Raw genomic sequence first — 15,017 nt, 5'->3', positions numbered from 1 at the left:
TTTTCTATAAAAATAAAAAAGAGAAAAAATTGTTCATAGGTTGAATGGACCGACTGAAGTAATAGCTAATAATCCAATATGATAAAAATAATGGATCAAAATTTTTGATTTGTAACCTTCAAATTCATTTTGTTGTAAGACTCAACTGAGATCAACTCAGTTCAATTTAATTTTAAACTAAGCGTAACGTTCAAACACCTAACTCTCAAATTACTAAACTCATCTCAACTCAAAACTACGTTATACATGGGACCTATAACTTTTTTCAACTCAATACATTTTTATATGTGGAAACTACAATATTTTTCAATTTTCTATAAATAGTACTAAACTCATTTTAACATCTAAACACATCAAAATTTATTTTAAATTACCCTCACATAATTCATTCCATTACTTCAATTAACTAATATTCATAAACAACTTAAACTCACTTCAGCTAACCCATATGTGAAGCCAGTCGATAGCACAATTTTTAGATGCGGATTGAACCGGAAGGACCGTTGAGTTCCACTCGACGCCACTTGAGCCTTGGGGAACTGACAATATATCATCTAATTTATCAAACCTTATCCTTTTCCAAAGCTCACCTCTCTCTCTCTCTCTCATAACAACTTGAGCATTTTGTGAAGAAATAACCCTGAAATACCTCGTCGAGCTTAGTTATCGTAAGCCTGTTCTCTCTTTCTCAAACCAAGAGTTTCTTCTTCTTCTTCGTCTAACTTTTAATTGAAGATCGAGTCAAGATTACAGGAAAGCTAGAGATAAGAGAGAAGGCTAATGGCTGTAGTTCCGGAGGCAACTTCATCGACATTCAAGCTTTCTTTAACTCCCAAGTTCAATCCAAAATCTTACCACAAGGTAAAATCCCTCCAAATACTTCACTCAAAAGTAGGAAATTGGGTCTTCTTATACTATGACTGAACGTACAAAGATATCGGTAACTGAGGACAAAGGAACTTTCCTTCTACAGTCCTGACTTTCTGGGCAAGAATATAGTATGATAATTTGCTGAATCTCAATCCTTTTGGTAAAATCAGCTGTCTTTATTTGTATGAATACTTATTTATATATATATATATATATATATATATATATATATCTTCTCTTGCAGATTGAACGAAAGATTTGCATCCTCCCAATTCCCAATTTCCTCCCAAAACTAAACCAAAACCGAGCTCAATTGTCCCGCCCAACTGTATCACTCTTTGCAACCTTGAGAGGTCCTCGAGGCTTTGGACCGTCTTCAAGGAAAACCAAGAAGACCAAGAAGCCAAAGAGAGATAATGACAGTGATGAAGAAGAGGAAGAGGAAGAAGAAGATGAAGGGCCAGATCAAGGAGTAATACCAGAGGTAGTGACCAACAGGATGATGAGCAGGATGGGTTTCTCAGTAGGGATACCACTGTTCATGGGGATTTTATTCTTCCCATTCTTTTACTATCTGAAAGTTGGACTGAAGATTGATGTGCCCACATGGGTGCCTTTCATTGTGTCATTCTTCTTCTTTGGGTCTGCTCTCTTAGGGGTGAGTTATGGGATTGTATCCTCTAGCTGGGATCCAATGAGGGAGGGTTCTCTCTTAGGTTGGAATGAAGCTCAGAAAAACTGGCCTGTTTTTTGGCAGTCAATCTGGGGTAGATCTAGAAGAGAGTAAGAGGATTTATCTTTCTATCACACCCTGGTTTAATCTTCCCCCCACCTCTTCTACCTTCTGATATTTTTACCATTTTCAAACCATTAAAGTAAATTTGATGGACATTTAATATGTACATTCATGATTCCAAATTTCTAGGATAGGTTTTCAGTTTTCTTCATATTTTCCTCTCTTCTGAAGTCGCAGGCCAAGCCTTACCCCATAAATCAAAGCTGACTTTTGCAGACACAAAATCAAACACCATACTTGAGCTTTCTCACTTGCAGCCCCAGCTGAACAAATAGCAGATGTTACAGAACCAGGATTGCCTCCCAAATCAGATGATGACAATGAAGGTCCAAAAATCTAATCCCAAGCTAGGCAAATGAACAAGTTAGCATGGTTCACTCTATTCTATTTTTCTTTTTTTCTTAATTTCCTCCCTTGGACAGACACTCCATTTTAAGATGTAGCCATTTTGATAAAATACAATCGAAAATATATTCCCAAAGAATAAAATCAGCATTACAAGAAATCTGTGCATACAGCCGGGAATGATTTCAATTGCATTTCTCGAATTTGTGTATCAAATAACAAACTCTTATATGTAAGTGGGAAGAAAGGAGGCCCAAAAATATTTCACTAAATAGTGACCATCATCATAAAAACAAAAACAAAGAAAAAACAGGACCCATCTGGACATCTCACGAAAACGAGCCTTTACCCAAAACAGAGCCATCATAATAGGTTATGATAGAACACATGGTTATAACCATCAGCTGTGGTGTCTAACTGCAATTCTCTCTATAAAGGCTCCATTACAGCATGCAGATGCACCCTGACTTCTTTATACTTTTATCTGTGGTAGTGTATATCGTTTAAATCAAATCTTTAAAGGTACTGAGCTTGTATTCTCTCTTTGTTCTCTTCCCACCACTGCTTTGCGTTCACCTCTCCAAACTTTTCTCGGCTGCTCAAATACAAATGAAAAACTTGTCAAAAGCTGCCTCGCCCTTCAAGGCAAAAAAGGTCTGTTTAAAATGCCAAAAACTGCTCATTTCATGAGTAGTGATAGAGACAATCATTTTTATAATTTTTTTACAGTTGCTTAAAATGGATGACATTCACATAAAACAACTTGTAAAATAGTTACGGGAGTATCATTATTGTACAAATATGTCCTCCATTTAAAATGGAATTGTGAAAAGAGTTCTCTATATTTTTTTCTCATTCAAATAACACTTTCACATAGTTTCTGAAAATTTATAATATGGTGGGTTGGGCAGCTGAGGAAAATAAAGTTATTTTTGGGGCTTAAGAGTTGAACTCTTGTTCAATTAAGTTCATAACTCTTTTCCTTCCTCAGTCTTCTTGGCCACCAAATGATGCAATAAGGAGTTATGATATAAATGCAGATGAATTTGGTTACCTGAACCTGACACGCCGAAGCTCCCTAGTGCCATCGGCTAACTGTCTGATGGTAATGTACACCCCAGGGTCATCTTGCTCTACCCATTCAGTTTCCAGGTCACTGGCATTGCTAATAGAAACTGAAGCTTCATCCCGAGAAGAGGTTGTCGTCCGCGACGCATCCATGGATGATCCTGCATTGTAATGGTGGCCACCACCATGATCCAACGGATCAGCTGGGTAATACCCTGTATTTACAGAGGGTCTATAGTGGCTCCTTGGTGTCCACTCCCTGTTCAATGATGAAGCCATGGGACTTTCCCTTGCTGATCCAAGCCTTGTGTATGAAGAATCTCTCTGCTGTTGAAGTGTAAAAGTATCCGTAAATAATTGGGGATTACCCTCATGAATATAACTAGACAATATTTTTAGTATATTATATTATAGGAGACTCGAATCATCTATCTTGCACACAGATGGGGAGATAAATATTCGAAACACTGTCAAAAAAAAAAAATTCAGCTTGTTATTTTATGACTCAAGCAAATCCTCACCGGCTTTATAGACCATTAGGTCCATCTTCCCAATTGATGAGAAATAATGTTTCATACATATAGAAGGTTTTAGCATGACTTGAGGAAAGACAATGTTGTCACTTTGGATGATGGAGTTGATATTCCAAGAGGCTAAAGGACTGCATAGGTTTATGAATAGATGAACCTAATGAGTAGCGTGGTATATAGAATTTTCCTTATGGATAGTCTCAAGTCTGGAATTTATTCTTAAGTAGCCTATCGGCTGATTATTATACTCCGATCAAGTAAAAAGGGATGGCATAAGAATGTGTTTACCTCATCCTCAGACCTTGGGGGAGTGTGAAGAGCTTGCCTATTAAATCTCTGGACGTTGTAGAGCTCCATGATTCGGTCATAGTTCTCACCCCACCATTGCTGAGCTTGCCATTTATTAAACATCTCTCGGCTTCAAATTGAAATGCCAAGTAATGTCAGTTTCTGGATTTAGAGAGTGTAATTGAGTTTTGGTGACAAAAACCTGAAGCTTTCTGATGAAATTTGGGGTCCCAATGCCCATTTCATATGTACTTATATAGTTTTCAAGTGGGCGAGTTATTACACAAGCTACTCCAAATATTACACATACTGGAGAAAGAACTAATCGATGTGAAAAATATAATTATGACTTCATTCTTCTTCTTTATTGTTTTTGTTTTTGAATTTAACAGGCATAGTTAAATTTGCTGATGCTGGAAGTAAACCTCACATTACCTGAAGCGTATTCGTTTAAGATCATTTCCACCATTAGGAAGGGACACGAAAGTGATGTGAACACCTGGTTCTACCTGTGCCATCCACTCCTTAGGCTCATCCTCATCCTCAAACACCACATCACAAGACTGTGCAGACACAGACACTCCTCTAGGAGTCTGATCACCTCTCAATACCCCACTAAATCTTGAGTCAGATCTTGTTGTGGGGTGGTGACTTGTGAAGTCCCATGCAGGTGTTGAGTTTGCGCTTGCTCCTCCAAGGTAGGGGTATGGAACCCCTTCTGAAATCGTATCAAAGTCCGGGTAAGGCCGTTGGCCTCCTTTCTTGTAGCTGCTGGAGCCCGTGCAGGGCTTGCATTGCCGGTATGCACCAGAGAATTTCAATGCCATATCCTTGATCTGCACATTATTGAAATCCATGCTTAATAAAATGCAAACATGATTATCACGTGAAAAAAAGTTCAAGGTTATAAATTTTGAACATTAGAAATGGAGGATTATGCATACAGAAAGCCACAAAAGAGATGGTGCAATTCCTTGAAATGAACAAGCAATTTGCAGATATGTTTCTATATTCATGACTAATTTACTCAATCTACAAATACCAAAGGTAGTCTTGGAAAACTTTCTACTGATCATGTGCTATATATATGCAATAGTGGATTGAAAGAACTTAAAGCATATATACGACATGATCCACACGAGCGAAGAACAGGCATAAATACAATAAAACAGCAATCAATGTGGCCTAAATACAATAAACCAAGCTGGCATCTCTTTGGATGCTCGGTAGCTAGCTCATGTATATAGAAGAGTAGTATGGGCGATCCTCACCCAAGTTATTCTTGTTAAAAAGATTGGACAGAAATCTATAGTACATGATATGAGTGGAGAATATTGGGAAGAACAATTCAAAAAGAAAAGAAGAGAGAAAAGGAAGAAAAGAATGGCAGTGAATCATCTGAAGAAGCACACTCTTGACTCTACATCAAAAATATTGGAAAGGAAAATTCTATACACCATACTATCATCTTACTTGCATTACATTAAGTAAAATGTGACACATTTATCATCATTGAATGATAATTTATTGTATACTTTTTTATCATCAAATGGTGATAAATACACCATATCATATATAGTAGGATACAAATAAGATGGTAGTATGATATATAGTATTATTTTTTTTTTAATTCCTCTAATTTGAGTATTTATAAGAGTGGTGCTAAGATAGAGGAACATGTAACAAAGTTCAATACATAGATCGTCGATGGCAGGAAAGATTTTCAACCTTTCAAAAAAGCAAATAATGTGAAGTATGCATCGTAGTAAATTGACATAGGCAATAGTAATCTTCTCCTTCCACATGCGAAGCCGGTCCCTTCCCCTCGTAAAGAAGGGATAAGCCAGTCAGGCCAACGTACGGATACTAAGTCCTTTTCTTTATTAATTTTTATTATGGGTTTTGAGAAGGTTTTAATCCAATAAAAGGGTAATAATTAAATGTGCGCTAAAATTGGTATTGGCAGATGGCATGCATGCAAGAAACACTTGGCAGGCATGGCTTCTAAACTGTTTGCTAAGATAGGTGTCCTGCTCAATGGGATAGCTATATCCAGCCTAGAAAATCACAGCAAAACAGTAACATAAGGCTAAAATTTTATATTCAAATGGCGGAAAACTGGGTGTTATAGTAATCTGTTTAATATAATTTAGATAACAATTTACAAAAATAATTGAGATTGGTGCAGTCATGACACAATATAGACAGAGTGGAGAAGGAAGAGCCACAGTCAAGGCATATAGTCTAAACACAATCTGAAATGAATAGGTGCTTTTTCTGATTTGCCCTGACTCTGGTCGGTCTGTCACCCACAGTTTTTTTCTCTTTTAAGATTGGGTTTTTTTTTCTCGCTCTCTCTCTCTCTCTCTCTCTACGTCATATAATTGGCTAGCTAATTGTTTCAAAAAAATACAGTGGAAACGACAAGAATTCAGCGGTGGGTCTCACACAAAGGTACCTATTTGGATAGTCCTTTTCTTGGTGTGCGTCTCTGTTTTTTGTCTTCTTCTTTTTTATTTATAAGATTCCCACGACTGGTCGATGTGTAATCTGGTTGTCACTCTCTCTCTCTCTCTAGGAAATTTGCCACAACTAGGAAGACTTGACCAAAACAAAAGCCAAAGAGACCAATCTCAATGGTTATCGCCAGACTCCATCCGCCATAAGTTTTGGAGGGCCAAAACATTCATAAAACAGCCTCGTTATCGATAGAAAAACTAACGCAGAGAAAAACAGCCGGCTTCCCCACTGGCTGATCTCATGCACGTACGTACGTACCGTCCCATGCACCTTCTACCAATCTAGGCTCAAAGTTTAAGCTATACAGATTCTATTGATCATCCACTGCCACTGCTAAAGTTTTTCTGGGTACAAACGAACAGTACACACAGACTTTATTGGTTCTAAAGAAATTGAAAAAAATTACAAAATAAATTCCATCGATCACGAATAAAGACCGTTATTAGCAAAGATATTATTAAAGGCAGCATGAGAAAGAGATTATGTTCATATTTTTAATTAATTTTTTTTTAAAGGAAATTATCTCCATCCAAAAATGGAGGCGTTCATGAATATGAAGGAATGGCAATCATACACTTATTATTGATTGGAACAAAAGGAAAGAACTAAGAATATAAGATTGAATTAAGATGTTAAAAACTAAAAAGAGTGGCGCACGTGACAGAAATCGAATAAGAGGGCCAGGGGAAGGGGGTAAGAGCTTGGCACGTAAAGGATCTCGTGAGAGAAATCGAATAAAAGAATGAACAAAAAGTAGATTCTACAGTGCATCACACTCAACAACTGGACCAAGAGATAGACAAGCATCTAGAGAGAGAGAGAGAGAGAGAGAGAGAGAGGTGTAGGATTAGGAACCTGCGCCGTCAGGCTTTTGACGGAGCTTGGGGTGCCACTACCACGCGCTCCTTCCTCTCCATCATTTTCCCCCGTTTGCTTCGTGCACGCTATGCACGTAAACATTGTATCCTCCCTCGTTTAATTACCTCCTTCTTTACCCCTGCAAAACAACAAAACCTTTACATTTCAAAACTGTATACATAATGAAGCAGAGTATACACAATACAGATGAAATAAATACCGGGAAAAACAATAACTCAACTAGGTTTCTTTGCATCAGTTTAATGGAGAGATAGTATTAATGAAGCTTCGATTCAGTCAGGAAAAACCCCAATGAAGTTGTGAATTCTATATGAGTTTTTCTTTCCCTTTTTTTCCTCGTTTCGAGAGAAAAAGTTGGTCCCTCCTGGAGAGGAAGAGTAAAGCGAAGCAAAAGAAGAGAGGGGGGGGGGGGGGGGGGGGGGCTGGGGCTGGGGTGCTCGGGATCAGAGAAGTCTGAGAAAGTGAGTTAAGATATTGTGAATCAATAATTGTACAAAAAAAAAAAAAAAAAAAGAGAAGTGAACAAAATGTGGGCAAAGGCTTATTGAAAGTGGTCTCATTTACTGTGGTTTACGTGCTTGCTTTAACCCACAAAACAAAAGCCCCCTCTCCCCGCCGAATAAAAGAATCAAAAGATTATGCTGTCTGTGCAAAGCCCCAAGTCTGTCTCTGACAAACCCTCTTCTTTTTCTTTCGTGTACTGTAAATCACATCGCTCCTCGTCCTTCCAGAATCCCAACGACAAAAAAGCAACTTAGACAGACAAAATATGTATTTTCTTTTTTTGTTTTTCTTTTGTTTTGGTCTGAGGATGAAAGATGTGGTTGAGAGGACAAAGAAACATGAGGAAGCAAGAATAACGTTAGCTCTGAGATTGGATTGCAACATTAGAACCACACGAAAACGACTTACCCAAAGGCCAACCCCAACTCCCAAAGACTGTTCCTCTTCTCGTTTCTCTTTCCCTTCACCGTACCGGTAAACTCTTCAAAAGCAGCCCTCTCTTATATATCTTTCCTGCAACCAAAGTTCTTGACATTTCATCAACATGAAGATACAAAACCATGATCGAATGGATGGTGGTCCAAAGGAGAAGCATTTTTTAAACAAAAGCAACATTCAGTTTGGTTCCTGAGAAAGTTCGGCGAAACTGATTTCTAAAAAGAGAAAGAGAAAATTTGGAGTATTTTCCCTTGTAATGACTCTTCTTGATAAAACCCGATGAAATTATTAAATTTCTCGAGCACCAAAGAAAGCATAAGAGAATCACACTTTTTTTTTTTGAAGAACTCTCAATCTCTCCATCCTTTTGCTGCTATTAAAATCCCTGGATTTCGCTGAAGAAATTCCACTCCAAAAAAGATGAAAAATAAAAATACTCACTTCTGTCTGCTAAATGCAAAGATAGGCCAGGGAAAATCTTCGCCGGGGACGAAACGCCGGTGATATATCTGGGTAGAAATTCGAAGTTTTAGCAGAGCAAAAGGTGAGTCTCGTTTGAGTTGGGATTTCGCCGTATTTATAGAGAAGAGAAGGGACTTGACGACGTTGGGGTTCGCCGTTACGATAACGGGAAAAAGGGTGGGTCTGTTAGTGGAAAAGCCGTTAAAGAGTGACGAGTGGGTCCGGAGCAGGGAAGGAGGAATACAGTCAACCAGGGTCCACATGTCTAGGTCATCAAAAGGGCAGGGCGGGATCTATAGCTTAGCTTGTACACGTGGCGTGGATTCATTGACTGTGATGTGATCAAAATAGGAGGGGCGGTTTGATTTGATCAGAATGAATTCTCTTACCTTTTCCATTTGACATCTTTTAAACCATCTCATCAAGTGAGTTTTATATTATTTGTGTAGAATTCTCGAAGTTTGTGAATTTCATATAAAATGTAGAATAATTCTATTATCAAAAGAGTTTAATCTCGAATTAAGTGATTATAGATAAATAATATTTATAGTTATAAAATTATAAATATTATATAATTTTTTTAAAAAATAAATAAATATAAAATTTATAAAAAATAATTAGTTTTTAAAAATAAATTTTATTTTTTTAAATGATTACATTGTATTTACATATTTTACGACTATGTATAACATTACTCATGATTATAAATTGTGATATTATTTTTTTATTTTATTACGAGTGAGTTGATATTATTTATTAAATTTTAATTTTTTATAAATATAAAAATTGATAAAATTAATAATAAAAATTATCATATTTTATATAATAAATTAAAGTAATGAAAATATGATATGTAATATTTTCCTAATGTAATTGATTAGATGCTTTTTGTTTCACCAAAACATGACAAGAGCCCCCTTCTTAATACTCTTTTAGATATTTGGACGATTTTAGAATTTTGTAAAGGGTCATTCTATAGGAATCCAAGGATTGCACCGATGAATGCATTTCTATTGGTGTTTTTTTTTTTTAATATGACATCTGTGCAACCTATCGATTTATTTAGCATGCTCTTTCTGTAAATAGCAGTAAAATGATCTCAGTTAAAATATTTTATTAAATTTTAAAAAATGAGAGATAAAAAGTTAAATATAAATATTATAAAATTAAAAATTTTGTTTAAATATAATTTTCTAATATTATCTTTATTTTGAGCTTTGAAAAAAATTATATTAATTTTTATGTTTTGCTTTGAAGTCCGTAAAAGTTATATTAATTTTTATGTTTGGACAATAATTAAATAATGATTAAATTAAAAAGTCAACATTTTAAAATCGAAATGTGTTTTATATTTAATTAATGTTTGAAAATAAAATTTTAAAAAATTTAAAAATTCCATATCTCATCTCTGTCTTCAAATGTCCCTTGTTTGAAAATTATCTCCTACAAGTACCACTTTCAAATCTGAAATCTCTTTATTTCTTTATTCCTTTTTTTAAGCCTCTTTATTACTTATCTTATCCACTCATATTCTAAAGTAATGATTTGGCTAGCTTTGCATAAAATTAGTCAATGTGCTTGGATCCAAAGCTGCCGAGCAATCGTAAATGAAAAATGTTATCAATATTTAAACACATATAAAATTGATATATTTATATATAAATGATAGTTACAGTTGTGAATGTGTAAGTATCGTGCAATCATTTAAAAAAAAAGTAAATAAATATAAGACTCACAGAAAATAAATTAATTTTTTAACAATAGATCTCACTTTTTTTCAAAATTACTATAAGTGCTCATACATTTATATATATTATATATATGTGTGTGTGAGTAATTATAAGTACAATTGACTTTACAAATTTTTATGCAAATATATTTTATATTGAGGGCATTTTTGTATAAAACGATGTTATTTTTATAAATTATTTTATAATAAGATTCATAATTTAAAATAAAATTATATAAATAATTACGTAAATAATTTTACGTGTATCATTTTTCTTTTTCATATACATATATAAACGTAGAGCATGTGCAACTAGCCAAGCTATAAACTAGTGGATTGTGTAAACCGACAAGGAATAGGGTTCGCTGGTTGCGAACCTTTTGGCAGTGCCTTTCCGAAAAGGTCCTTTAGTCCTTATTTTCTTCATTACTACTAGAAAATCCTTCAGCCTAAAGCCAGAAATAACCTCCAAATTCTTTTTCCATGTAAATCCCTTTGTTGCCTCTTTCTTTTCTTTTTTTTTTTTTTTAGAAATGCAATGCTGACCTTATATTAGTTTAGAAGGACCGTGCTACGTCCGCCGCTTTCAGCACCTACTAGGAGCTACTGAGCTACTATTAGGTATAAGTAAGTTTTTTTTTGGTTATTTTTTCATATGTATTTTTTTAATATTTTTTAATATATATTTTTTAAAAATTTACAATATTATTAAAAAATATCTTTTTAATCACAAAGCAAAAAAAAAAAAGTGAGCGGTAGTTGAGAATGGTGACTATATCATTAAACAATTAATAATTGTGGTGGAGAGGAAATTTGATTATTGTAATTTTAATGAATGTTGATGGGACAAGACATGTATAATAACTTAAGAAGAAGAGATAATTAGCAAAAAAGAAAAATATAGTTGAAAGTATAATTGTGTATTAATCTATACATCAATGTGATGTGATTGATCAAAAAATAGATTTTATTGAAAACAATGTTAATTTAAATTTTAAATATGAATAAATTAGTATTAGTACACAGATTAGTGCACGATCATATTTATATATAGTAAAACTCTAACAAAAACAAGAACGTGGATTCGACATTTCAAAAGGAGAGACCTCTTTTCATTGTAACATAGTGATAGAGACTAGAGTGTAACATAGTGCTTCTAAATATCTATATATTTTTTATTTTCTCCTTTTATTTAGGCTTTGTTTGGAAAATGATATGAAATGAAAAATTTTCAAAATTCCACTCACAAACATCATTCAAATATAAAATAATATTTCATTTCAAATATTTAATTTTTTCCATCTAATTATTATAACTTTTATAAATTTTAAAATAAAAAATATATTTAAGTAATTTTTTAACTTAATAATATTTTAATTTAATATTTTCTCTTATATTTTTTATTTTTTAAAATTCAATATAACATATTAACTCAAATTATTTCGTTATCATTCATAAATTATCTTATTAACCAAAACTTAAGCGAAGTTTTGTTAGCCAATATAGATGAGTTGTTTTCATTTCATCTGTACCGTATAGTAGTTTATTATATCTAAATACATTATGTTTAATCTCTTAATTTTAAAAATATCCACTTAAACAAATAATAATAAATAGTAAAAGTCGACAATAAATAGTGTAAAACTGATATGAATGGTGCATGAATAATACATAATTTGATTCTTTATAAAAAAAGTGGGACTTATTCACATTTTTTAAATCTCAAAAATTAAAAATTATTTCATCTCATCTCACTTTTTAAACATATATTTTTTTATAAATTATTTCACATCATTTTAACTTTAAAACTTTATTAATATTCAAAATATCTTATTTAATCTAATATAAATTGTATAAACAAACAAACGGGGCCTTAGTTTATCTGGACAGTGGATGGTACCATCAGCACGTCACACCCATTATAAAGTTGGGTGTGCCGGGATACCCAGGCATTTCGATCTCCCATATTGATTGTCGAATCCTACGAGTTGCATGCAAAATATTGTTGGGGTCCACTCCACTGACCTTGATCATAGTATTGTTGTCATCGGATTATGTATTGTCCATCGCTGACATAACCGTTACAAAATAAGAAACCAAAAAAAAACGATAAATGCACGTATAACAATAAAATCACTATTATTGAAAAGAAATGATACTTGTTATAGTAAAACATTTATCATGTAATTATTTTTAAAAAAACAAATATGAGATTTATATAAAAAATTTATATTTTAATAAAAAATTATATAGTTTTTTAAATAATTATATTAGGTTTGCAAACTTCACACAAGTACGTAGTCTTATTCTATTTTTATAGAAAAATTACTGTTTCTATTATCGTACTGTTGGCCAGCCAGATTCAAGATTCGACGAGAAATAGTTGTTTTGAAAAGTACAAACTGGCGAACATATATATATAAATATATAATAGTACGATGTATATATCAGATCGCAGGGAGTTAGGACAGATCATACACTCTCCAGTACTCAAGTCTTTTCATTTTTGTTTTGGAGGAGTCAAGTACAATCCGTATGTCCAATCTGATTGTACGAAAATGATTCTATATACAGTATATTAGATTATATATTAGTTTTTTGGGTCGAGAGAAATTTACGTAACTGGCTGAGGTGGGTTGTCAGCAAGGCGATCGAGAGGGAGGCCGGGGGGGGTGTGCAACTGTGCATGCATGGGTTTAAGGTGGTGCTTTGGCATTTTGGGCAAGCGAGGTAGATGTGCTTTTAACTTTAACCCATCACACTGCGGCCTTGTCCTCAGCTTTATTCCTGGGGCTAACCTGATCTCTTTAAGCAAAGAATGCTTGTACTAGAGGGGCATCCAAACCCCAACTCAATTTCCACCCCTCTCTCTCTCTCTCTCTCTCTCTCTCAACGTACAGTCTTCTTTTGACACGAATAGTAGTCACTTTCCGATCCCCATCTCTGATCAACCTGTGATCAAATGGTTTTGCATGCCACGGGTCAACATATGGGAATACCAAGCTTTACATAAAGAGGTTCTTACAAGATCTTCTTAAGCAAGAAAAGCATAGTCAATGTCCAAAGCAATCCCCTGAGCTCTTTCATTGATCCCTCCCCACTGTTTGGCTACCAAACAAATTCAAAATCCCAAAAGAAAACAAAGAAATCAAACTTTAAATAGATCACCTTTTCTATTTTTCTCGCATCTCTTTCTCTATGTGAATGTCTATGTGAATGTACAAAAAGAACTATAATTTAAATAAAAAAATTGCAATTTTTCAAATTGAGAGAAATATATATATAATATCAAAAAATATATATGCAATCACTTTTACGTATTCTACTAATGTAATTGATTGTGTCATTTTTTTAATATAAAATAATCGTTTTGGCTAATCATATAATAAAGTGTGAAATGAATACGTAAAAATGATTGTATATAATAAAATAATTAAAATTAATAAAATTATTTAAAAATTAACCTCTAACGTTCAATTTTGAAATATTTGTTCAAATAAATCTGTTTGTACATTCTGGGTACCGGGTGGCTCATCTCAATATGCATGGAATGTTACAAACCTTTCAGACGTACAGCCGACAGGGCCCTTGGTTATCTGATTAATCCGAGCATGTACTTCATAGAGGTAAGCACAATGATGAGTTTTCAAACATTTCACATATATATATATATATATATATATATTGTTTTTTTTTTTTAAGAGTATAAAACATGAAAGACACGTAGGAGATTAGAGTGATAAGACTACTTTTAAACGTTAGGAATGTTCGGTTTTCAAGTTTGTGATAGTCATATCATTTGGAAAGGTGATGTTTATAAAGCCAAGCAATCACCGATCTTCTCCGAAGTAGATCTCTCTCTCTCACTGTGTCTGAAGTCTGAAGTCTGAATCCCATGGCTAACAAGTCTTTCCCCATTTCCAATGACGGATTGATTACTTTAACTGATATAACATGTAACTTTTGATTTGGTGTTGCAGATTAAAAAACATTACCCTCCCCCATGCATCTTAAAAGAAGAGTCTCCAAATCCAATACAACTACATGCCTCGTACGTATACTCATCATTTTGTTAGCTTTTAAACGTGATTATATATATATATATGTGTGTGTGTGTGTGTATAAGTAATGGTAGAGATAAATCCTAAATATATAAGTTTTATGTAATTATTTTGTAAAAGAGTAGAATATTAAGAAATAATAAATTTATAACATTTTTTCATGATGGAGTCTTTTATTTTTATTTATTTTTTGTTTTTATTGACGAAGTCTATTTTTTTTTTTAAAAAAAAGAGGATATAAAATTTGTACATCCTAAAATGACATCAAACCTGACTTTATATATATATACATAAGAAATTTTATCAACCATTGTCTTGGTCAATATCTCCTCATCATTTCCTTAGGTGGCATCCAATGATTTGATGATAAATACTTTTTCAATAATTTAATATCACATTGGAGTATGTATATGATAAAAAGATAATGATAATAAAGATGATGTTAATGTCAAGAACAAGCCAAGAGAGGGAGTTAGTATGTTTAAAAGGCTAAGAAAGTTCGAACTAATCGATTATTGGATGTTTTT

At 33.5% G+C, this 15,017-nt stretch overlaps 2 protein-coding genes across 7 annotated transcripts; one reads left to right on the top strand and one right to left on the bottom strand.

The window, feature by feature from the left end:
- Positions 1–556: 556 nt before the first annotated feature.
- Positions 557–1,772, top strand: LOC122289836 (protein PAM68, chloroplastic-like). Its single transcript, XM_043097172.1, has 2 exons — positions 557–861; positions 1,115–1,772. Exons 1-2 carry the CDS (start codon positions 781–783, stop codon positions 1,655–1,657), a joined length of 624 nt encoding a protein of 207 aa, XP_042953106.1. The 5' UTR covers positions 557–780; the 3' UTR covers positions 1,658–1,772.
- A 340-nt stretch (positions 1,773–2,112) lies between these two features.
- LOC122289835 (protein BREVIS RADIX-like) lies at positions 2,113–8,783 on the bottom strand. 6 transcript variants are annotated; one of them, XM_043097167.1, is made up of 7 exons: positions 8,680–8,783; positions 8,209–8,313; positions 7,273–7,414; positions 4,333–4,733; positions 3,898–4,027; positions 3,066–3,406; positions 2,113–2,606 (listed from the first exon to the last, which is right to left on the bottom strand). In XM_043097167.1, exons 3-7 carry the CDS (start codon positions 7,375–7,377, stop codon positions 2,528–2,530), a joined length of 1,056 nt encoding a protein of 351 aa, XP_042953101.1. In that variant the 5' UTR covers positions 7,378–7,414; positions 8,209–8,313; positions 8,680–8,783; the 3' UTR covers positions 2,113–2,527. The 6 variants fall into 6 exon arrangements, with proteins under 6 accessions (XP_042953101.1, XP_042953104.1, XP_042953102.1 ...); XM_043097170.1 differs by having other exon boundaries at positions 3,066–3,403; XM_043097168.1 differs by having other exon boundaries at positions 8,209–8,327; positions 8,680–8,774.
- Between the last annotated feature and the right edge of the window lie 6,234 nt (positions 8,784–15,017).

The sequence above is a fragment of the Carya illinoinensis genome, chromosome 12, assembly GCF_018687715.1.
Source record: "Carya illinoinensis cultivar Pawnee chromosome 12, C.illinoinensisPawnee_v1, whole genome shotgun sequence".
Taxonomy (NCBI): domain Eukaryota; kingdom Viridiplantae; phylum Streptophyta; class Magnoliopsida; order Fagales; family Juglandaceae; genus Carya; species Carya illinoinensis.
This window is presented reverse-complemented; position numbering and strand designations above follow the sequence as displayed.

Bases quoted from the DNA above. Each gene is read 5' to 3' on its own strand.
- LOC122289836 (XM_043097172.1), top strand. From the start codon at position 781: ATGGCTGTAGTTCCGGAGGCAACTTCATCGACATTCAAGCTTTCTTTA. The intron at 862-1,114 runs GTAAAATCCCTC...CTTCTCTTGCAG, and splicing joins ATCCAAAATCTTACCACAAG to ATTGAACGAAAGATTTGCAT.
- LOC122289835 (XM_043097165.1), bottom strand. From the start codon at position 4,973: ATGATCAGTAGAAAGTTTTCCAAGACTACCTTTGGTATTTGTAGATTG. The intron at 4,028-4,332 runs GTAATGTGAGGT...TTCAATTTGAAG, and splicing joins CTTAAACGAATACGCTTCAG to CCGAGAGATGTTTAATAAAT. The intron at 3,407-3,897 runs GTAAACACATTC...ACACTTCAACAG, and splicing joins CCCCAAGGTCTGAGGATGAG to CAGAGAGATTCTTCATACAC.